This window comes from Muscardinus avellanarius (genome assembly GCF_963383645.1).
Source record: "Muscardinus avellanarius genome assembly, chromosome: 10".
In the NCBI taxonomy this organism is placed as follows: Eukaryota; Metazoa; Chordata; class Mammalia; order Rodentia; family Gliridae; genus Muscardinus; species Muscardinus avellanarius.
In genome coordinates this window covers 17,019,784-17,044,749 of record NC_137796.1, presented here as the reverse complement: position 1 = coordinate 17,044,749, position 24,966 = coordinate 17,019,784, and the positions used below count along the sequence as shown (strand labels likewise).

The window sequence follows — 24,966 nt, the reverse complement described above, 5'->3', positions numbered from 1 at the left end:
ACATGTTGAAAACACCTCTTCTAAGCACACTGCTTCTGAGGTCGTGCTTAATTTCTGGACATCCCCTCCCTGATCCCTGGCAAGAAGAAAGGAGATAACTTCAGAGTTGAGTGATAAGGCAGTGATGGGAAATTAAACAGGACTGTGGAAATGCCTACGTCAGTCAATGTGGTTCAGACTCTGTTAAATATGAGGATCTGGTTATTGTCCTATAACTCCTCACTATTCCAATGCCACTAATCACCCCTCTGAGCTCTTCTGACCAAAAAAAAAAAAAAAAATGCATATAAAAAGATAGAGTCGGGCATGGTGGCACACGCTTGTAATCCCAGCATTCCGGAGGCTGAGACCGGAGGATCACGGTTCGCTGACAGCCTCAGCTCCTTAGTGAAGCCCTCTGCAACTCAGTAAGACCCGGTTTCAAAATAAAGAATAAAAAATAGGGCAGGGGGTGTAGCTCGGAGGTCGAATGCCCCTGGGTTCCATCCCCAGACCTGCAAAAAAAAAAAAAAAAAAAACCAAGTAGATTTCCTGTCACCGCCCCCCCCCCCACTCCCGTTTTGGTACTGGAGATGGAACCCAGGAGCATTCTACCTCCAAACTATACCCGGCCCTATTTTTTATTTTTACTTTGAAAGAAGGCCTCACTAAGTTGATGAGAGTTTCACTACTCGTTGAGACTATCCTCAAACCTATGATCCTTCTGTCTCAGCCTCCCATGTACAAGTACTGAGATTGTAGGCAGGTGCCACCACACCCAGCCTGAGTTTCTGCTTTCAAATCCTAACATCCTATATTTGTTAAGACAAAAGATCAAGATTGGGTGGGCTTATATACAATTTTACACTTACTAAAATAGCAAAGGTTGTTTTATTTCATTTTTGTACTGGGGATTGATTGTACCCATCTCAAAACTCAAATAGTATATACTCCTGTGTTAGAAGTAGCACTGTGTGCCAGGTTTGTAATCCCAGCATTCAGGAGGCTGAGACAGGAGGATCACAGTTCGAGAACAGCCTCAGCTACTTAGTGAGGCCCTTTGCAACTCAGTGAGACCCTGTTTCAAAATAAAGAATAAGAAATAGGGTGGGGGATGTTGCTCGGAGGTAGAATGCCCCTGGGTTCTATCCCCAGTACTGCCAAAGAGAGAGAGAAAGGAAGAGACAGACAGACAGACAGACAGACAGACAGACAGACAGACAGACAGACAGACACAGAGAGAGAGAGAGAGAGAGAGAGAGAGAGAGAGAGAGAGAGATAGCACTGTGTGCTGTGTGACATCTTTTCCAAGCCAATGTGACTGTCAGAACACTGGGCTTTTCTCAGTAGTTTCTACACAGAGCAAGGCAGAGGCTTTTTTATTTATTTATTTTTGTGTGTGTGGTACTGAGGATGGAATCCGAGGCATTCTACGTCCGAGCCACACCCCCACCCTATTTTTTATTCTTTATTTCTTTATTTTGAAACAGGGTCTCACTGAGTTGCAAAGGGCCTCACTAAGTAGTAGCTGAGGCTGTCTGCAAGCTCAGATCCTCCTGTCTCAGCCTCCCAAATGCTGGGGTTACAAGCATACGCCACCACACATGGCACTTTTTAAGAGACTTTAATCACCACAAATGCCCTTGATGGTAGCTATAAGAGTCCTGGAAATGGGACCTAGGGAGAAAAGAACTAAAAGAAAAAGGGCTGGCAAGAAAGAAAACAGTTGGGTGTGGTGGTCCACGCCTGCAATCCCAGTACTTGGGAGGCTGAGACAGGAGGATTGCAGGTGTAAGAGCAGCCTCAGCAAGTAGTGAGACTCGTCAATCTAGTGAGACCATGTTTCAAAATAAACATAAGGCTGGGGTACAGCTCAGAGGTAGGATGTTCCTGGGTTCAGACCCCTGGAAAGAGAGGAGAAAGAAAACCAAACAAAAATGCTGGCATCAGTATGAGAGCTTCAAACTGCTGTTTCCCCAGAGTTAATAACACAGTACCGGAGTCTTCTTCTCTGATTTCAGGCCTATAATCAGGAAGTTTCTCTTTCTGACCAATATCAGGGGCACATCAGCTGCTATACTAAGTTTCTTCAAATATTCTGGAGTTGTGGTGAGTTTGGACCCACTAGCTACCACTTCCGCAGCTTTTCATGGAGTTGCACGGATGCAGTAACAGTGGACACATAGCTATTGGTTAAGCCCTGCCAGATCTTACTGAGTTCACACCACTTTTGCATTCACATGAACAGATGAAGTCGAATTTGAGATGTGCAGCCGGGCATGGTGGCGCATGCTTGTAATCCCAGTACTTGGGGGCTGAGACAGAAGGATCCGGGTTCTCGGCCAGCCTCAGCTACTTAGTGAGAACCTCTGCAACCCAGAAAGACCCTGTTTCAAAATAAAGAATAAAAAATAAGGCTGGGGGTGTAGCTCAGAGGTAGAATTCCCCTGGGTTCAATCCCCAGCACCATAAAAAAAAATAATAATTTGAGATGTGCTTTGGAAAATATTAAGATTTAGCTGGGCGTGGTGGCGCACGCTTGTAATCCCCGCGCTTGGGAGGCAGAGACAGGAGGATCGCGCAGGTTCGAAGCCAGCCGCGCTGGCTTAAGAGACCCTGTTTCCAAATAAAAAAGTATAAAAATAGGTCTGGGAGTATAGCCCGGAGGTAGAAGGGCTTCCAGGAACCCCAGTACCACCAAAAATAATAAATAAAAAATATATATAAAAATAGGTCTGGGAGTGTAGCCCGGAGGTAGAAGGGCTTCCAGGAACCCCAGTACCACCAAAAAGAAAAAAGAAAATATTAAGATTTAGACACATGGAAATAAAGAAGTAAAGGGAATGAGTAAGAGTAAAGACATCTGTAGGAAGGTCAGACTGTATCTCCCTGCAAGGAGTTCAGTGGGTTGTGGTGGCTTGCACTTGCTGGAAATAATTTGGGGCTTTTCTTTTGTGAGTTATTAAAATAGTAAGATATATAAGGGGAGGGGAGGACAGAACAGAGAGAGAAATTAGATGGAAAGATGAGTTTACATTCATTTGGACTGTGTGTATGGTATTGGGGATTGAACTCAAGACTTTGTATGTGCTGGGCAAACTCTCAAGCTCTGAGCTATGTTCTCAGCCCTTTTTAAATTTTTACTTTTGAGACAGAGTCTCCCTCAATTGCCCAGGCTGGCCTCAAAATTGTAGTCCTCCTGCCTCAGCCTTCTAATTAGCTGTGGTTACAGGAGTGTACCACCAGAGGTTCTTTGAAATAGGGAGTGGAAAGCTGAACGTGGTGGTGCACGCTTATAATCCCAGTACTTGGGAGGCTGAGACAGGAGGAGCACGGTTCGCTGACAGCTTCAGCTACTTAGTGATAAGGCCCTCCACAACTTAATGAGACCCTGTTTTAAAATAAAGAAAAACCGTGATCCTCTGGTTTTAGCCTCCCAAATGCTGGGATTACAGGCGTGCACCACCACACCCAGCACACACAGAAAAAGGCCATTATAACAGTCGGCTCGGTCCAGAGGTGGGGATTAAAGGGAACAGTACGTGAGAGACCGCTTGCAGGGTGGCCAGGAATGTCCAGCACTGGCTAGATGTGTTGCCAGGGAGAGGGAGGAGATCGCAGAGGTTTTGTGAAGCAGCTCCCAAGCCCTGAACGAGCTTGTGAGAAGCGCTCAGTTGGGCAGTGTTTAGTAAAATACAGATGCCTGTGCCTGCATGAGATTCACATCCCACTGGGTTAGATTCTGGGTGACTAGAAAGACAGCAGTGCTAATCCTGATAACTAAGAGTATGCAAAGGACAGGGGGATTAGGGATAATGAAGATTAATTCACATTTGGCTATGTTGAAAAGATTGGCCGGCACCCAGTTAGAAGGAATTGGGGCCAATAAGAGATAATGGTTCAAGAAGTCTAGCATTGAAAGTTTCCAGAGACTAGAGAATAAAGTGAGGGGGAAGAAAAGTGGTAGCCTGGCGTGCTAGTGCACGCTTGTAATCCCAATACTTGGGAGGCTGAGACAGGAGGATTGCAGGTTTGAGGCCAACAATGGTAGCCCCTATTAAAAAAAAAAAAAAAAAGGTGCCGGGCTTGACGCACACTTGTAATCCCAACAATCGGGAGGCTAAGACTGGAGGATCACAGTTCACAGACAGCCTCAGCTACTGAGTGAGGCCCTTTGCAATTTAGTGAGACCCTGTTTCAAAATAAAGAATAAAAAATAGGGCACGGGGTGTAGCTCGGAGGTAGAATGCCCCAGAGTTTCTTCCCCAGACTCGCAAAAAATAAACTAAGTAATTAATTAATTTTAAAAGGTGGGGGTGTAAGGGTATAACTCAATAGTAGAATCCCACTGTGTTCAATTCCTAGTACCAAAAAAATATAGATCTGTCAGTAGCCACTCTATTCTTCCAGTTATTCAGGATAAAAACTCTGAAATCATTCTTTTTGTTTTTTAGTATTAATGTTTGAACCCAGAGGCATTCTACCTCTTCTACATCAGAGCTATAGCCCAGCCCCATTTTTTTTTTCCCCCTGCAGTACTGGGGATGGAACCCAAGGGCTTTGTAGCTCTGAGCTACACCTCCAGCCCTATTTTTTAGTCTTTTTAGTTTTTTGAAACAGGGTCTCTCTGAGTTGCAAAGGGTCTTGCTAAGTAGCTGAGGCTGTCTGCGAACTACGATCCTCTGATGTCAACCTCCCAAATGCTGGGATTACAAGCGTGCACTACCACGCCAGCTTTATTTTTCATTTTGAAATAGAGCCTCATAGCCGGGCGTGGTGGCGCATGCTTGTAATCCCCGCGCTTGGGAGGCTGAGACGGGAGGATCACACAGGTTTGAAGCCAGCGTCAGCTGGCTTAAGAGACCCTGTTTCCAAATAAAATATAAAATAGGTCTGGGAGTGTAGCCCAGAGGTAGAAGGCCTCTGGGTTCCATCCCCAGTACCACCAAAAAAAAAAAAAAAAAGCCTCACTAAATTGCTAAGGCTGTCTTCAAACCTATGATCCTCACGCCTCAGCCTCCCGAGTACTTACTGGAATTACAGGCGTGTGTCACCAGCCAGTTTGACTCTCCTCTTGTCATTCCTCAACTGTTGAGACATCTAAGTAGATCTACACACAGGAGAGTCAGAATCTGACCACATCTCTCCACCTGCACTCCTGCCTCCGGGCCATCCCATCATCTCACCTCAGCCTTGGCCTCTTCACTGTTCTCAGCAGTCTTCACTCTTCTGCTGATGACTTTCTTTTTCTGTAGGGAAGGAAGCTCAAGCTTAGTGACCCGAAAGACCCCATGGGGCCTGCCTCTTGCCCCTTTGCCTCTGGGACCCCAGTTTCTACTGTCCCCTGACCTGCGCTGCTTTGTTAACACTGTGTTTCTCTGGTTTACTGTCTTCTCCTTGCTTTTTTTTATTGTTATTAGTGTGTGTGTGTGTGTGTGTGTGTATGTGTGTGTGTGTGTGTGTGCCTTTTGCAGCATCCCGACTACCTTCCTCTTATTGTTTCCTTTTTTCCTAACACTTAACAGTCTTCAAACATACTATGTAACTTAGTTTTTTTTTTTAAAAAAAATGTGTAATTTTGCCAGGCGTGGTGGCGCACGCCTGTAATCCCTGTGCTTGGGAGGCAGAGACAGGAGGATGGAGCTGGTTCGGAGCCAGCCTCGCTGGCTGAAGAGACCCTGTTTCCAAATTTTAAAAATATAAAAAAATAGGTCTGGGAGTGTAGCCCGGCGATAGAAGGGCTTCCAGGAACCCCAGTACCACAAAAAAAAAGTTAATTATCATACAGTATCATTCACTCTCTCACCCCCCCCACACCCTTAAGGTATACAGTTCTGGGTTTTTTTGTTTGTTTGTTTTTGTTGTTGTTGTTTTGTTTGGTGGTGCTGGGGTTCCTGGAAGCCCTTCTACCTCCAGGCTACACTCCCAGACCTTTTATTTATTTATTTATTTATTTGTTTGTTTATTTATTTATTTATTTTTGGTGGTACTGGGGGTGGAACCCAGAGGCTTTCTACCTCCGATCTATACTCCCAGACCTTTTTTATATTTAATTTGGAAACAGGGTCTCGTTAAGTTGCTGAAAGCCTCACTAATTAGCTGAGGCTGGCTTCGAACCCGTGCGATCTTCCTGTCTCAGCCTCCGAAGCGCAGGGATTACAAGCGTGTGCCATGCCCGGCTCTATTTTTTATTTTTGGAAACAGGGTCTCTTAAGCCAGCATGGCTGGCTTCGAACCTGCGCGATCATCCTGTCTCCGCCTCCCAAGCGGGGGTGGGGGGGGGTGGGGGGGTGGGGGGAGTGTTTACAAGCGTGTGTCACCACGCCGGCTTTTTTTTGTGTGTGTGGTACTAAGGATGGAACCCAGGGGCATTCTACTTCCAGCTACACTCCCAGCCCTATTTTTTATTCTTCATTTTGAAACAGGGTCTCACTGAGTCTCAAAGAGCCTCACTAAGTAACTGAGGCTGTTTGTGAACTGTGATCCTCCTGTCTCAGCCTCCCAAATGCTGGGATTATAAGTGTGTACCACAACACCCATCCAGTTCTGTGTTATTGTGTTTTTGTTTTTGTTTTTGCGGGTCTGGGGATAGAACCCAGGGCATTCTACCTCCGAGCTATACCCCCCACCCAATTTTTTATTCTTCATTTTGTAACAGCGTCTCACTGAGTTGCAAAGGGCCTCACTAAGCAGCTGAGGCTGGCTGTGAACCGCAATCCTCTGATCACAGCCTCCCAAATGCTGGGATTATAAGTGTGCACCACCACGCCTGGCTACTGCGAATTTTAACATATGCATATTTTTTTTCTGTACTGTGGATTGAACCCCAGGGCATTCTACCTCTGAGCTACACCCCCAGGGTGTTTTTGTTTGTTTTCTTTTTTCTTTTGGCACTGGGGATCCAACCCAGGATCATTCTACCTCTGAGTTACACCCCCAGTCCAGTCCTATTTTGTTATATTTTATTTATTTATTTATTTATTTATTTATTTATTTATTTATTTATTTATTGGTGGTACTGGGGTTCCTGGAAGCCCTTCTACCTCCAGGCTACACTCCCAGACCTATTTTATATTTGGAAACAGGGTCTCTTAAGCCTGCGCAGCTGGCTCCGAACCAGCGCGATCCTCGTGTCTCTGCCTCCCAAGCGTGGGGATTACAAGCGTGCGCCACCACGCCCGTTTATTTTATTTTGAAATGAGGTCTTGCTAGGTTGCTGAGACTCTCACTGCTTGCTGAGGCTGTCCTCAAACCTGTGATCCTCGAGTCTCTGCTTCCCAAGTCCTGGGATTACAGACTTGCACCAACATGCCCGGCTTAGATAAACTTTTAAAAGCCATCGACAGTATTCATTTTACATCAGCTGCTGTCTAATGCCCCAGATGTGGAATTTCCCATAAACCTATTTGTTAGAACTTGGAATTTAGTAAGAATCTGTTGGATCTTGTATCACATCTATTGCATTAGAATGTTTTGAAATTTGAACAAGATTTCAGTTGGTGGCATTTTCATGTTTAAAGTTTGAACAAGGTTTCAGAATAAGTTTATTTCTTAAATTTTTTAAATAATTGAAATAAAGTTTTAAATAATTAGGACTATACTTTTAAAATCAAATATAATCACAACTTATTTATAAGCACTTTAAAATTTTGATGAAAATCTTTCCAAGCATCTTTACAAGTATGTGGTAGAGTACATACATGGTTTTGTCATTCTAAAGAGGAAACGGAAGCAGGCATTGGTGGTGCACACAGGTAATGCCTCCACCTGGGAGGCTGAGACAGGAGAACAGAAGGTCTGAGACCAGCCTGAGCAATTTAGTAAGACCCTGTTTCAAAAAAAAATGAGGTGAATCTAGGGAGACCCTGGATTTTCAAAAGAATTTTTTAAAAATGAAGTGCTGCCCTGCAGGGGGGCCTGGCCAGTTTCCCCCATTTCTGCTTACGGGGAGATCAGTGTTTTGAGTGCATGTAAAATGGGGGACCCCCCAGTGCCCTCCCCCTTCTGGGGCCCACTCACACTATAACCTCTTTCCACATCCCCACCCCACCTCCCCAGAGAGAAACTGGTCATGGGGATGGGGAGGAGAGCTGGCCAGAGGAGGACCCTTTTCCATGGCATTAGAAGGGGCAGGGGCAGCTGGGTCTCCCCACCATTCCCCCTCCACCCAGATGTGTTACCCCCCAGTCAGTATCTGAGCCTCCTCATTCCCCTTTGCACCCCTCGGTGAATCCTTGGTGATGATTTTGGCAACTTCTGTAATAAATGGCAATTCTCACGGTACAGCTCCCCAAATTCCCGTTCACTGTCAGAAAAAATGAAAATAAAATGAGGGTGGGCTGGTATTGTAGCTTGGAGGTAGAATGCCTTTGGGTTCAATGCCTGGTTCCCCCCCCCCTAAAAAAAAGTAGAGTAAAAGGGGTTACAAGTGATTTTTTCAGGATATGGATTGAACCAGGACCTTGCACAGCTAGGCAAGCACCTACCATTGAGCTACATCCCTAGCCCCTAAAGATTCTTTTCTGATTACTGTAATATTCTAGAATAGGTATTTAAAATATCTTAATTTTAGCCGGGCGTGGTGGCACACGCTTGTAATCCCAGCGCTTGGGAGGCTGAGACAGGAGGATCGCACAGGTTCAAAGCCAGCCTCAGGTACTTAGTGAGGCTCTCAGCAACTTCGTGAGACCCTGTTTCCAAATAAAGTATAAAATAGGTCTGGGAGTGTAGCCTGGAGGTAGAAAGCCCCTGGGTTCCACCCGTGGTACCACCAAAAAAAAATCTTAATTTTTTCCAGTTGGTAGCCCAGTAGTTGGTATACTGCGTTAAATGTTCAAGAGCATGTCTGATCTGTCACCTGCAGTGACTGGAAACCTTAGGAATTTTTGCCAAGTTCTTGTGATCTCATCGTCTCTTGAAAGCACAAAGCTAGAGTATGTCTTGAAATGCCTGAGTCAGCTGCTCAAGGGATGCACCGGCTGCAACCCTGGTCATTTTTCTAGGATGATAAAAATCTCCTCAGTGCTGGGCGTGGTGCGCATTTATAATCCCAGCATTCAAGGAATGAGACCAGAGGAGCCGTTCACGGACAGCCTCGGCTACTTAGCAAGGCTCTGCCCAACTCAGTGAGACCCTGTTTCAAAAAAAAGACTAAAAAAATAGGGCTGGGGGTGTAGCTCAGAGGTAGAATGCCCCTGGGCTCCATCCCTAGTACCGCAAAAAAAAAAACCTCCCAGTGAGCCGAGGCAGCCGGCTACTGTTCTCTCCACCCCCAGTGCCGTATGGTCCCTGGGGAGAAGACACGGGTACACAGGAGCACACCTTCCAGTATGTGGTGCTGGCATTAGAGGTTTACTTTACTGTAAGAAAATACATTCATCCCTTCTACTGATTAGTGTTAACTTTTTTTTTAAACTTCTAACCAGGCATGGAGGTACATGCCTGTAATCCCAGTACCTGAGAGGCTGAGAAAGGAGGATCGCAGGTCCAAGACCAGCCTCTGTACCTTAGCAAGATGTTCAGCAACTGAGACCCTGTTCCACTAAAAATGAAATAGGGTTGGGGTCGTGGTTTAGAAGTAGAAAAAAGTTTCTTGTTGTTGTTGTTGTTGTTGTTGTTGTTGTTGTTGTTGTTGTTTGGTCCTGGGATTAAACACAGGGCTGTTCAGGCCCTTCAAGCTACACCCCAGCCTTTTTTTTTTTTAATTTTTCTTTTTTTGTGGCACTGGGGATTGAACCCAGGGGCATTCTACCTCAGAGCTAAAATCCCAACCCAGTTTCATTTCTTATTTGGAAACGGGGTCTCCCTAAATCGTCAAGGCAGTCTTCAAACCTGGGATCCTCCTGTCCTAGCCTTCCAAGTACTGGGATTGCAAACATGTGCCACCATGCCCAAACTGTTTTTTGGGGGTTTTTTTTGTTTGTTTGTTGGTTGGTTGGTTAGTTGGTTGTTTTTTTTTTTTTTTTTTTTGGGGGGTAGGGTCTTACTAGGTTGCTGACAGTCTCACTAAGTTACTGAGGCTGGTCTCGAACCTGTGACCCTCCTATCACAGCCTCTCAAGTACTGGGATTATAGGTATGTGCCACCTCTCAGCTAAAAAAAATATTTTAATAATCCTAAGCTTATTCATTTTTATTTATTTAATTAATTAATTTTATTGTAGTACTGTGGATTGAACCTAGGAATATTGTACCTCTGAGCTACACCTCCAGCCCTTTTAATTTTTCTTTTTTGAAACAGGGCCTCACTAATTTACTGTACTGAGGTTGGCCATGAACCTACAATCCTCCTGTGTCAGCCTCTCAAGTGGTAAGATTACAGACATATGCCACCACACCCAGCTCTCTGGTTTTTAAAACAAGAACATTCCAACTTAAACTGACATGCTTGTTATGACTGAAGTAAAAGAAGTATTTTATATGAGTACTAAAATTGATCTTAAAAAGAATAAAGTTGCCGGGCGTGGTGGTGCATGCATTTAAATCCCAGTATTTGGGAGGCTGAGACAGTCGATCCCAGGTTTGAGGTCAGCCTCAGCTAATCAGTGAGGCTCTCCACAATTTAAGGAGACCCTGTTTCAAAATAAAGAATAAAAAAATAGGGTTGGGGGTGTAGCTCAGAGGTAGAATGCACCTAGGTTAAATCCCCAGTACCAAAATAAATAAATAAAAGTCGCTTATCTACTAAATGCTATAATTTACTTTGGGGCTACATTAATGGGAATAGAGTATTTTGGACAAGGGATCAGTTTTGTCTGCTTTGTGCTTATCGTGAATATGCTTTATTTTTGTCTGTATTTTCAGACCTGGCCATCTCCTACCAGGCCAGGCATTCCTGCAGGGCAGGATCCACGCCTCATTTGCTCTTGTGGCTAGTCTAGAGCCTGCATTTGGTGGACAACTAGTGGATGTGAAGCAAATTGGATCAAATTAGAAATATTTAACTTAGAGCCAGGCATGGTGGCGCAGGCCTGCAATCCAGAACTTGGGAGGCTGAAACAGGAGTATCTCAGGTTCCAGGACAGCCTCAACAATGTAGCAGGGCTCTCAGCAACCTAGTGAGACCCTATTTCAAAACAAAAATAAAAAGGGCTAGGGGTGCAGCTTAGAGGTAGAATGCCCCTAGTTCAATCCCTATAACCCCCACCCCCAAAAGAAAAGAATAGAACCATAGCATGACTTTCAGATATCTGAAAGGTTCTTATGTGGAGAGATTGTTCTGTATGGCATTAGTAGAGAGTGAATCAATGAGCAGAAGTGTTGAGAAGTTTGTTACTATTAAGAGTTTCTAGCCGGGCATGGTGGCACACGCTTGAAATCCCAGCCTTTGGGAGATGGTGACCGGAGGATCAGGGTTCGCAGACATCTTCAGCTACTTAGTGAGGCCTTTCGCAACTCAGTGAGACCCTGTTTCGAAAATAAAAATACTGAGCTGAGTGTGGTGGTGCACACTTGTAATCTCAGAGCTTGGAAGGCTGAGACAGGAAGACTGCATGGGTTTGAAGCCAGCCTCAGCTCTTACTGAGACTCTCAGCAATTTAGTGAGACCGTTTCCAAATAAAGTATAAAATAGGTCTGGGAGTGTACCCTGGAGGTAGAAAAGCCCCTGGGTTCCGTTCCCAATACCACAAAAAATAAAAAGACTTAAAAAAAGGCTTGGAGGTATAACTTGAAGGTACAATGCCCCTGGGTTCCATCCCCATTCCGCCAAAAAAAAAAAAAAGAGTGTCTAACTGGGTGTGGTAGTAGCATTTGGGAGAGGGAGGATCACGGTTCATGAACAGCCTCATCAGCTATTTAGGCCCTTGCAACTCAGTGAGACCTTGTTTCAAAATAAAGAATAAAATTAGGGCTGGGGGTGTAGCTCAGAGGTAGAATTTCCTGGGTTCACTCCCCAGTACTGCAAAAAAAAAAAAAAAAAAGAAAAGAAAAGAAAAAGAAAACAAGAGTTGTCTAAAGTTCCGTGGAGCTGTCTCAGGAGGCACAGAATCTATTTCAAGGAGATTCATAGTTTCTGACCTTTATTTCTTCTTTGTTCTAGATAATGCATGTATGTGACATAATATCTTCAGGGTTATTTCTTTGACGATATCACCTTAACTCACTTTCAGGGTATTTTATAGAGAAAAGAAAAACAGTAGAAGCACAAATAGTGTGGCAAGAATTGTGCATAATTTTGCTGTACCCATCGGGGTGTGAACATCTACCCTCTGTGTCTTGGCAGAAAAAATACACAGAATATACTTTGGTTGTAATTTTTCATACAAAACAAAATACTGACCTTCTTCTCTGGTCTTTGTTCACAGTCAAGTTCATCCGAGAAGTGACACCATATATCAAGAAGCCATCCTTGGTGTCAGATCTGCCATGGGAAGGTGCAGCGCCCCAGTCGCCCAGCTTTAGTGGCAGTGAGGACTCCGGTTCTCCAAAACACCAGAACAGCACCAAGGACAGGAAGGTCATCCCTCTCAAGATGTGCTTTGCCGCCAGGAACCTAAGCATGCCGGATCTGGAGAACAGGTGAGCTGTACCTAACAAGAACCGAGCCTCACGCTTTCAGCCTTGCCAGCTACGGACAGCGCCACTGGGCACGCCTCTGTTAACAGAAGCGCACAGAGGATGGCATCAGCCTGACATGAGACATTCACTTTTGAAGTTTCATAGCAGAGTTATTTCAAATGCTTGTTCCTGCCATAGAGAGAGAGAGGGAGTGGGGAGAATGAGTAAAATTTTGGACAGACATAAGATCTTGTTAGGTTGTTGATTCTCACTAAATTGCTGAGGCTGGTTTCATACCTGTGGGCCTCCTGTCTCAGCCTCCTAAGCACTGGGATTATAGGTATGTGCTACCATGTCCAGATTTTTTTATTTTTTTATTTTTTGTACAGAGTATTGAACCCAAGGGACTTCCACCTCTGAGTTACACTCTCAGCCCTATTTTATTTTTTATTTTGAAACAGGGTCTCACCGGGCGTGGTGGCTCACACTTGTAATCCCAGCATTTGGGAGGCTGAGACCGGATGATCGTGGTTCGCGGACAGCCTCAGCTACTTAGTGAGGCCCTATGTAACTCTGTGAGACCCGGTTTCAAAATAAAGAATAAAAAATAAAATAGGGCAGGGGGTGTAGCTTGGAGGTTGAATGCCCCTGGGGTCCATCCCCAGACCCACAGAAAAAAAAGAAACAGGGTCTCACCCAGTTGCGGAGGGCCTCACTAAGTAGCTGAAGCTGGCTGCAAAACTGAGATTCCTTCTGTCTTAACCTCCCAAGTACTGGGATTACAAGTATGTGTCTGTCACCACACCCAACTTTTTATTTTATTTTGAGACAGGATTTTGCTAAGTTGCCCAGGCTGCCCTGAAACTTTTTCTTTACTCCTTTTTTTTCCCCCCTTCTGTACTGAGGATGGAGTCCAGAGGTGTTATGTTTCTGAGTTACACCCTAGTCCCCCCTTTTTTTATGGTACTGGTATTGAACCCAGGGACATTTTACCTCCAAGCTACTCCCCTAGCTCTACTTTATTTTTGTTTTGAAACAGGGTCTTGCTATGTTAATGGGTGAGAGGCTCATGTCTTGCTGAGGTTACCCTTGAACCCGCAGTCCTCCTGTCTCAGCCTCCCCAATACTGGGCTTACAGCTCTGTACCGCTGTATCTGGCGATTAGGAATACTTTTGTGTGTGTGTGGTACTGGAGATTGAACCCAGGGACATTGTATCCTGAGCTACACCAACCTTTTTTATTTTAGTTTGAAACAGAGTCTCATTAAGTTGCTGGGGTTGGCTACAAACCTGCGATCCTCCTGTCTTAGCCTCCCAAGTTCTGGGATTACAAGTGTGTGCCACCATGACCAGCCTTATGAACACTTTTGTACAAGTCTTCTTGTGGGCATACATTTTCATTTCACTTGGATAAATTCAGAGGAGTGTAATTTCTAAGTCAAAGGGTAGGTGTGTGTAACTGCCTAACTTTCTGCCAAAGTGATTGTGCCATTTTATGTTCCTACCGACCATAATTCCCATCGGCTCACTTTTTTTTGCCAACACCAGTCTCGATAATAGTAACCATTCAAGCGGGGGTGGAGCAGTGTCTAGTGTCTGTTTATGGTCCATCTTTCATCTTTATGTAAAGGCTTCCTCACTTTGGTGAGTACTTGGGATGGAACCCAGGGGCATTCGACCTACGAGCTACACCACCAGCCCTATTGCCCTATTATTTATTGTGTGTGTGTGTGTGTGTGTGTGTGTGTGTGTGTGTGTGTGGTACTAGAGGTGGAACCCAGGGGCTTTTCTACCTCTGGACTATACTCCCAGACCTATTTTCTATTTTATTTGGAAACAGGGTCTCACTAAGTGCTGAGAGCCTCACTAAGTAGCTGAGGCTGGCTTCGAACCCGTGCCATCCTCCTGTCTCAGCCTCCCAAGCGCGGGGATTACAAGGGTGCGCCACCACCCCTGGCCTTTATTCTTTATTTTGAAACAGAGTATCACTAAGTTGTAGAAGGCCTCACTAAGTAGTTGAGGCTGTCCTCGAACCTGATCCTCCTGTCTCAGCCTCCCAAATTCTGGGATTACAAGCATGCGCCACTCCGCAGGGTCTAAATTACGGAGGGACTTTGTAAATTGCTGAGAATACCCTCAAATCTGCAATCCTCCTGTTTCAGCCTCCCAAGTACTAGGATTACGGGCGTGTGCTACTACACCTGGCTATGTCTTCACTTTCTAAGCTAAAATTATTTTATATTAGAAAGAAACACTTTTTTTTTACTCTATTACTACTTTGATTTTGTTCCACAGACCATCAGAAAGAATAGGGAAAAAAAAGAGGTTTACTCCCTTCCCCACCTTGAATTTTCATGACCTCACTAGATGCTTCTGATAATTATAAGTGTTTCATTCTGGAATGTGAAATCTAAATAAATAATGACAAAGTCCAGGCAGAGAACATGAGCCTGTTCCTTAGCAAATGGAACTGTGGGCAGGATGATGTTTAATTAGAACAATGTGTTCTTAAACACCGCTTTTCAGAAGTGTAAGTCTGTCCTTCGCACAGGTTCACAATGTCTCGGTCATCTTTGCACTTTTTTCAGGTAAAAATTAAATAATTTCATTATAGCATATAAAATTACATTACTATTACTAAATTGAACACATAAATTATGTCAAAGACTTTACTAAAAAAAGAAATTAAAAAAATTTATTTATTTAGAAATAAATCTGTTTTGGCCGGGCGTGATGGCGCACACTTGTAATCCCTGCGCTTGGGAGGCTGAGACAGGAGGATCGCACAGGTTCGAAGCCAGCCTCAGCTACTTAGTGAGGCCCTTTGCAACTCAGTGAGACCCTGTTTCCAAATAAAATATAAAATAGGTCTGGGAGTATAGCCCAGAGGCAGAAAAGTCTTTGGGTTCCACCCCCAGGACCACAAAAAAAAAAAAAAAGAAAAGAAATAAATCTGTTTTGTAATATATTTATTTTCCATTTTTACAACTATTAATATTAAGGATCTTTGATACCAAGATTTTCAGAGTTTAGATTATGTCAAAAGAGATGTATCATGACAGGCATGGTAGCGCACGCTTGTAATCCCAGCATTCGGGAGGCTGAGACCAGAGGATTGCAATTCATGGAAAGCCTCAGCTACTTAGTGAGGCCCTCTGCAACTTAGTGAGACCCTGTTTCAAAGTAAAGAATTAAAAAATCAGGCTGGGAGTGTAGCTCTGAGGTAAAATGCCCCTGGGTTTCATCCCCAGTGCCCCCCCCCCCCAAATAGGCCTGGGGGTTTCGTTCAGAGGTAGAATACCCCTGGGTTCCATCCCTAGTACTGCAAAGAGGAGAGAGACAGAGACAGAGACAGAGACAGAGATGTATCTGAGAAATTGTCCCCAAAACTGTAAAATGTATAAGGATTCTTTTTCAAGGTGAACATTTTGTGCCTAGAAAAGGATGAACTGGTTCCTATCTTTGGTGCTAAGTAGGTCAGGAGGGGGAGTGAAGGAAATTTCTCGTCATGGTTTTGCCGCTGAACTTTTTGCATGTGTTTAAAGGATCTTATGCTGGTCACAGTGCCAGAGCAGCCAGGTGGAAATGAATAGCCCTTCTAGAAAATGAGCCGCCTGCTGGAACTCTTCTGAACCAAGGACATTACTGCTCCTGCCATCCAGTGTGTTGGGTGGGGGTGGACTGAACGTTTCCTAGGTGAGGGTTGGCAGCCACTGGCCCCTGAGTGCAGCTTGACACTAGCTGGGAATGAGCCCAGGGCGTTCTACCTCTGAACTACACTCCCATCCATATATACACACACACACACACACACACACACACGCACACACACACACACACACATATATATATTTTTTTTTTCCGGTACTAGGATGGAACCCAGGAAATTCTACCTCCAAGCTATACCCCCAACTCTATTTTTTTTTATATTCTTTATTTTGAAACAGGGTCTCACTGAGTTGTAAGGGTCTCACTAAGTAGCTGAAGCTGGCCGTGAACCTCGATTGTCCTGTCTTAGCCTCCCGAATGCTGGGGTTACAAGCATGCGCCACCACACCTGGCTCCTATTTTTTATTCCTTATTTTGAAACACAGTCTCACTAAGCTGAAGCTGGCCACAAACCTACAGTCCTCCTGTCTGCCTCCCAAGTACTGCGATTACAGCAATGCACCGCCACGCCTGACAAGTCATTTGACTGCTCAGTCTGCTTGCTAGTTTTTGTCCAGAATTTTGTGATTGCTGCTCCCCTCCCATGCTTTCTGAGTTTATAGGATTATGCTTTTGAAAAATCCTCTAAGCCAGGTGTGATGGCACACACTTGTAATCCCCGCACTTGGGAGATTGAGACAGAAGGATCGCACAGGTTCAAAGCCAGCCTCAGCTACTTAGTGAGGCTTTTAGCAACTTAGTGAGACCCTGTTTCCAAATAGTGTAAAATAGGTCTGGGAGTGTAGTCCGGAGGTAGAGAACCCCCTGGGTTCCATCCCCAGTACCACAAAAAACAAAACAACAACAAAATAGAATTTTAAAAAAATAGGGCTGGGGTTGTTGCTGGGAGGTAGAATGCCTCTGGGCTTCATCCCCACAGCACTGCAAAGGAAAATAAATAAAAAAGTCAGGAGTGAGCCAGGTGTGGTGGCACATGCTTGTAATCTCAACATTTGGGAGGCTGAGACAGGAGGATCACAGTTCAAGGACAGCCTCAGTACTACTTAGTGAGGCCCTTTGCAACTCAGCGAGACTGTTTCAAAATCAAGAATAACAAAGTCAGAGGTAGAATGCCTCTGGGTTCCATCCCCAGTACCAAAACAACAACAACAACAACAACAAAATAGAATTTAAAAAAAATAGAGCTGGGATTGTTGATTGGAGGTAGAATGCTCCTGGATTCCATCCCCAGTACCGCAAATAAAAAAGTCAGGAGTGAGTGGTGACACACTGTAATCTCAGTACTTGGGAAGCTGAGACAGGAGGATCACAGGTTTGAGGCCAGCCCCAGCAACTTAGTGTGACCTGGTATCAAAATAAAACATGAAAAAGCCTGGGGGTAAGCTGGGCGTGGTGGCGCACACTTGTAATCCCAGCATTTGGAAGGCTGAGACAGGAGGATCGCAGTTTGTGGACAGCCTCAGCTACTTAGTGAGGCCCTCTGCAACTCAGTGAGACCGGGTTTCAAAATAAAGAATAAAAGATAGAGCTGGGCATGGAGGCGCACGCTTGTAATCCCAGCATTCGGGAGGCTGAGTCGGGAGGCTGATACTGGAGGATCGCGGTTCACGGATAGCCTCAGCTACTTAGGCCCTCTGCAACTCAGTGAGACCTGGTTTCAAAATAAAGAATAAAAAATAGGACTGGGGGTGTATTTCGGAGGTTGAATGCCCCTGGGTTTCATCCCCAGACCCACAAAAAAAGAAAAAAGAAAAAAAAAATCTTGTAAGCTGGGCGTGGTGGTGCACCCTTGTAAACCCGGCATTCAGGAGGCTGAGACAGGAGGATCACGGTTCTCAGACAGCCTCAGCTACTTAGTGAGGCTCTCCGCAACTTAGTGAGACCCTGTTTCCAAATAAAATATAAAATAGGTCTGGGAGCATAGCCTGGAGGTAGAAAGCCTCTGGGTTCCACCCCAAGTACCACCAAAAAAAAAAAAAAAAAAAAATAGAGCTGAGAGTGTAGCTCAGAGGTAGAATGACCCTGTGTTCCATTCCTAGTAATGCAAAAAATAAAGTCTTGTAAAGGGTTTAGAAATGTGGCAAAGCAAGGCATGGTGGCGCATGCTTGAAATCCTTGTATTTGGGAGACTGAGACAAGAAGATCGTAGGTTCATGGCCAGCCTCAGCAACTTAGGCCCTGCGCAACCTAGTGAGACCTTGTTTCAAAACGAAAAAGGGCTGGGGAGCCAGGCGTGGTGGCACACCCTTGTAGTCCCAGTACTCAGGAGGCTAAGACAGGAGGACCACAGGTTTCTGGCCAACTTCAGCTCCTTAGTGAGGTCCTCCGCAACTTAGTGAGACGCTGTTTCCAAATAAAGAATAAAAAATAGGGCTGGGGTTGTAGCTTGGAGGTAGAGTGCCCCTGGTACTGTCAATCTCCAGTAACAATAAATAAATAAATAAATAAATAAATAAATAAATAAATAAATAAATAAATAAGAGAGAAAGAGAAAGTGTCTCTCTTGAGGAATGTATAACTATTTAAATTGAACTTGCAGTTATGCATGTGGAACTCCAGCAGATGTACTGGCCTCTGACCTAGCTTGCTTCTTTTTCTTCTCTTTCCACACAGATTGATAGAGCTCCACTCTCCTGATAGCAGGAACACCTTGATCCTCCGCTGCAAGGACACAGCCACGGCACACTCCTGGTTCATAGCTATCCACACCAACATAATGGCTCTCCTCCCACAGGTGTTGGCCGAACTCAACGCCATGCTCGGTGCAACCAGTACAGCAGGAGGTGGCAGGGAAGTCAAGCACATTGCCTGGCTGGCAGAGCAGGTAGGCGGAGGCAGAGCAGCGTCATCCTGGTCCCCAGTCGGAGCCAGAGTGGAACCCCCGTTGCACGCATCTGTGATATTCGTAGTACAGTTAGGTCTTGCATAACAATCTTATAAAATCTTTGCCTTGCTAGTCTTTTGATTCTCCTTCCGTTTTTCCTTTCTACCATTTAGCTATTTGTTGGTAATTACTACCTCTACTGGAAGAACTGTCACAGTAATTACCATCACAATACAACTAAAAAGTTCTGTTTTGTTTTGGTACTAGGGACTGAACCCTGGGCCCCCCAGTCACTTTTTTTTTTTTTTTTTTTTTTTTGGTGGTACTGGGGTTCCTGGAAGCCCTTCTACCTCCGGGCTACACTCCCAGACCTATTTTTACATTTTTATTTGGAAATAGTCTCCTAAGCCAGCGCGCGCGGCTGGCTTCGAACCTGCGCGATCCTCCTGTCTCTGCCTCCCAAGCGCGGGGATTACAAGCGTGCGCCACCACGCCCAGCCCCCCAGTCACTTTTAAAAAATGTTTTGATTTTTCCTTTTTTTTTCCAGGATTGGGGATGGAACCCAGGGGCATTCTACAGCTACACCCCCAGCCCTATTTTTTATTCTTTATTTTGAAACAAGGTCTTACTGAGTTGCAAAGGGCCTCACTAAGTAGCTGAGGCTGTCCTCAAACCATAATCCTCCAGTCTCAGCCTCCCAAATGCTGGGATTACAAGTGTGTGCCACCATGCCCAGCTTAAATGTTTTGATTTGAAGCAGGTTCTTGCTAGGTTGCTGACAGTCTCATTAAGTTGCTGAGGTTGTCTTCAAACCTCTGATCATTTCTGTCTCAGCCTCCCAAGGACTGGGATTACAGGTGTGCTATCACCATACCCAACTAAAGAGGTGTTTGTTTTTTTTTTATTGCCATCTCTGGTAATTTTTATGATATAAGACCAAGTCCAGCAAACATTTATAACAGATGCTCTGTGGTCCTGCCAAAGAAGGTTGCTGCTCCAGGCAGCTACCAAAAAGAACTGTCTCCCACGAAAATGACTGTAGACAAGTCAGATATGGTAATATGGAGAAAATTTAAAAATTGGGGCAGTGGAGAATAGGCAGTTTGATAATTCTCCTGGCCTCCTACAGAGTATACTTTTCTTTTATAGAAGGTTTATTTTATTTTATTTTGTGGTACTGGGGGTGGAAGCCAAGGGCTTTTCTACCTCTGGGCTATACTCCCAGACCTATTTAATACTTTATTTGGAAACAGGGTCTCACTAAGTTGCTGAGAGCCTCACCAAGTAGCTTTGAACCTGTGCGATCCTCCTGTGTCAGCCTCCCAAGCGCTGGGATTTCAGACATGCACCACCACACCCGACTTTAAAGAAGCTTTAAACGGAGTATCTCTAAAGTTGATTAAAGGGAAGGGCAGTCAGGAGTTTAGGGTTACAGGCCAGGCTTAGGGAGAGGCAATGACAGGAAAAATCTAGAGGAAGGAAAAGGTCAGCATTACTGGAGGAGAAGGCATCAAAGACCACACTGTCGTCCATTCCATCAGGTCCTTTGGAATTTGTCCACTTGCAGACAAATCCCACTCAGCCAAATACTGTGTACGCAGCTTGAGCCCATCCAAGATGTTAATCTCAGGGTAGAGTTCTAAGACGGCTCTCGACAAACATTTCCTCCAGGACCAGATAGCTCCCAACTACATACTTGACTGCTATCATGGCAAGAGGACAGTCACGGACAGTGTGAAGGTTCATGTGCGTGACTGTATTTTGGTAAAACTTTACTTAGGAAAACAGGTGGTGAAGTAGATTGGCCCAGAGTTCTGTCATAGTTTCTCTACCCCTTCTGTAGTGTACTGAGTTTCCAGGGACAGTAGGTTCTAGCTTAGTCCCCTGTTCTGGGAACAGTGTAAAACATTCAAGACATTTTACAAGCCATTAGACAAAAGTACAATTGTCTTTCATAATTGAAAAATGAAAGAAAGAAACACAGGAAAACTTAAACGGATATCCCATGAAGGGAAAGGAAAAACTTAGCAGTATAAATTAAGCCAGGGTGGTGGCACACACTTGTAATCCCAGGACTTGGGAGGCTGAGACAGGATGATCACGTTTGAGGACAGCCTCAGCAACGTGGCGAGACTGTCAGCCAGGAATGAGGGTCTCACCTCATGAGACCTGCTTCAGAATTAAATATAAAACACACACACACACACACAGAGTTATTTTAGGTCCCAGGTCTGACACATGGAGAGTAAGTTTCTACATGACATTGAGTCTCACACTTCTCTGTCAGCTGGGCCAGAGGGAGGTGATGGAGAAGACAGGGTCAAAGGTTCAGGGACAAGTCTTCACTGTTTTTCACTGGCTTTAAATCCATTTATTTAGCCGGGCGTGGTGGCGCACGCTTGTAATTCCCATGCTTGGAAGGCAGAGACAGGAGGATCGCACTGGTTCAAAGCCCCCCTTGCTGGCTTAAGAGACCCCATTTCCAAATAAAAATATAAAATAGGTCTGAGAGTGAAGCCCAGAGGGTAGAAAGGTTTCCAGAAACCCCAGTACCACCAAAATAAATAAATAAATAAATAAATCCATTTAGTTATTTATTTTATTATGCAGTATTGGAGATTGGACCCAGGTACATTGTACCATAAAAGTATAACCCAGCCCTTTTTATTTTTTTTTTATTTTTATTTTTTGTGGTACTGGGGTGGAACCCAGAGGCTTTCTACCTCTGGGCTATACTCCCAGACCTATTTTATATTTTATTTGGAAACAGGTCTCATTAAGTTGCTGAGAGCCTCACTAAGTAGCTGAGGCTGGCTTTGAACCTGTGCAATCCTCCTGTTTCAGCCTCCCAAGTGTGGGGATTACAAGTGTGCGCCACCATGCCCTGCTCAGCCCTTTTAATTTTGAAACAAGGTTTCAGGGAGTAGCTGAGGCTACTGTCTGGGATCCTTTTGTCTCAGCCTCCTAAATACTGGGATTAAAAACATGTGCCACTGAGCCTGGCTTAGATCCTTGGGGGTTTTTTTTTTGTTGTTTTTTTGGGTTTTGGGTTTTTTTTTGTGGGTCTGAGGATGGAACCCAGGGTCATTCTACCTCCGAGCTACAGCCCCAGCCCTATTTTTTATTCTTTATTTTGAAACAGGGTCTCACTGAGTTGCAGAGGGCCTCACTGACTAGCTGAGGCTGGCCGCGACCTGTGATCCTCCTGTCTCAGCCTCATGAGTGCTGGGGTTAAAGCACTTGGCTGGCTTAGGTCCTTTTTAAATTCTCCTCATTTCTTTGAGTACCAGTCCCCTGTGTGTGTGCACAGGGGCAGGAAGTAGGATCCCAAATACGCCATAATTAGCGCAGGAGGTTTTTGTTCTTCCATTTTTATTTTATCTTAAACACACTTTCCCAGCTCAGGCTCCACATCCTCTGCCGTTGCAGATTCTGTTGTTGTTGTTTTTTAAGGTCAGATTAATTTTATTTCCTTAGAGCAGATGTCCCCAGTATAGATTCTGGTTTGGTAGATCTGTGGTTGGGCCTAAGAGTCTTGTTTGAAAGTTTCCCAGGAAATTGTGCTATGGGGCCAATAATCTTTTTTATTTTTTATTTTTTACTGGATTTTGAATCCAGGGCATTCTACCTCTGGGCTATACCCTCAGCCCTTTTTAATCTTAATTATTTTTTCTACTTTGAAATAGATTCTCAGTAAGTTACTAAGGCTGGCTGCGAACCTACGAGCTTCCTCTCTCAACCTCCCAAGTGCTGGAATCATAGGCATGCGCCACTGCACCCAGCTCACCTAGGACAATTTCTCATTTCTTTTTTTCTTTTCTCACTGGGGATTGAACCCAGGTACATTGTACCTCCAAACAACATCTCTAGCTCTAATTTTATTTATTTGCTTGTTTGTTTACTTATGTATTTTTGGCAGTACTAGGGATTGAACCCAGCGGCAGCCTATCTCTGAACTACACCCCATCCCTATTTTATTTTAATTACTTATTATTTATTTTTGGAAGTACTGGAGATGGAACGCAAGGGCATTCTATCTCTGAGTTACAACACCCCCAGCGTTATTTTTATTTATTTTGAAACAGGGTCTCAGTAAGTTGTAAGGGCCTCACTAAGTAACTGAGGCCGGCTGTGAACTTGAGATCCTCCTGTCTCAGGCTCAGCTGGGTGATCCGAGCTGGGTCCTCTCATGATGGAAGAGTGGAGCCATCAGCCAGGATGGCTTTATCTGCAGGATGACCAGAGGCCTTGCCTCCTTCCTGGCTGTTTGCAGAGGACGCAGGTCCTCGCCATGTGCACCTTTGCATAGGCATTTGAGGGTCCTTGAGACACCGCTGCTGGTTTTCCACAGAGCAGTAATCAGAGTACAAGGGAGAAGCCACAATGCCTGATATGCTGTCATCTCAGAAGTCACAGAAGGAGTAGCAAAGGGTTTATGGCACTTTGACCACTGCCACAAATGTATATGTGCACTTAAAATTCTGATAAATATTGCTGAGTTGGCTTCAATTATTGACATAGTAATTTAGACTCCCACCAACAATGTTTGAGAGTTGCCAGACTTTTTAAGTGAATTTAGTTGGGTTTATGCTGAAAAGGAAAAAAGCCACCAGTTCGTCACAGTCTGATTTTTATGGGCTATATTTATGTATGTTTCCAAAACTCGGTTGGGAGTGCTTGGAAGACAGAAGCACATTTTCCCAAGTCTTCAGGGCCTCAAGAGAACTTGGCCCAGAGGTTTGTGTATAGTAAATGTTCAGTGATGTTGTTTTCTTTGTCTACATACATACATTCAAAAAGTAAATAAGTCGCCGGGCATGGTGGTTCATGCTTGTAATCCCCGCACTTGGGAGGCAGAGACAGGAGGATTGTGCAGGTTCGAAGCCAGCTGCGCGCGCTGGCTTAGGAGACCCTGTTTCCAAATAAAAATATAAAATAGGCCTGGGAGTGTAGCCTGGAGGTAGAAGGGCTTCCAAGAACCCCAGTACCACCAAAAAAAAAAAAAAAAAGTAAATAAGTCACTAATTCTATAATCAAAATATTTATTAAATATTGTCTATGAACACAAGCTCAGTGTTGGAAAATAATATTAAGTGGAGAAGTTTCAGCCTCCCTAAAAATAGTAGCACTGAGCTAATTCAAAGAACTGTTTCTAAAATACTCTTTTTGAGTCAGGCAAGGTGGAGTACACTTGTAATCCCAGTGCTTGGGAGGCAGAGACAGGAGGATCGCACAGGTTTGAAACCGGCCTCAACTACTTAGTGAGGCTCTCGGCTACTTAGACCCTGTTTCCAAATAAAGTATAAAAATAGGACTGGAAGCCGAGCCTGGTGGCGCACGCTTGTAATCCTCACTCTTGGGAGGTAGAGACAGGAGAATAGCGCAGGTTCTAAACCAGCCTCACTGGCTTAAGAGACCCTGTTTCTAAATTTAAAAAATATATAAAATAGGTCTGGGAGTATAGCCAGAGGTAGAAAGCCTCTAGGTTCCACCCCCAGTACCACCAAAATAAACTAAAATACTCTTTTTGTGGTATGGGGGATTACCAGGAGGCATTCTACTTCTGAGCTATACCCCTAGTTCAATTTTTATTTTTTTATTTTGAAACTGAGTCTCATTAGGTTGCTAAGGCTGACCAAAAATCTGTGATCCTCCCGTCTCAGCCTCCCAAGTACTGGGATTACAAGCTCAGCTTCTAAAAATACTCTTTGTTTTTATTGTTTGAAGTAGTTGCATGGGTTACCTAAATCAAATTTCATTCTTAGAATAGAGTGTTCAGATAATACTGAATGTCACTTTTTTTTTTTTTTTTTTTGGTCATACTGGGGATCCTGGAAGCCCTTCTACCTCCGGGCTACACTCCCAGACCTATTTTTTTTACATTTTTATTTGGAAACAGGGTCTCCTAAGCCAGCAGGCGTGGCTGGCTTCCAACCTGCACGATCCTGCGATCCTCCTGTCTCCGCCTCCCAAGCGAGGGGATTACAAACGTGTGC

At 44.5% G+C, this 24,966-nt stretch overlaps 1 protein-coding gene across 1 annotated transcript in view; it reads left to right on the top strand.

Moving 5' to 3' along the window:
- The window catches only part of SNTB2 (syntrophin beta 2), a gene marked incomplete at its 3' end in the record, with an annotated part of 83,946 nt that overhangs the window by 39,707 nt on the left and 19,273 nt on the right, over positions 1-24,966 (top strand). The window contains exons 2-3 of the mRNA XM_080703169.1: positions 12,284-12,497; positions 18,759-18,969. Coding sequence (XP_080559295.1) covers positions 12,284-12,497; positions 18,759-18,969 — 425 coding nt within the window. The remainder of the gene's footprint in view (positions 1-12,283; positions 12,498-18,758; positions 18,970-24,966) is intronic.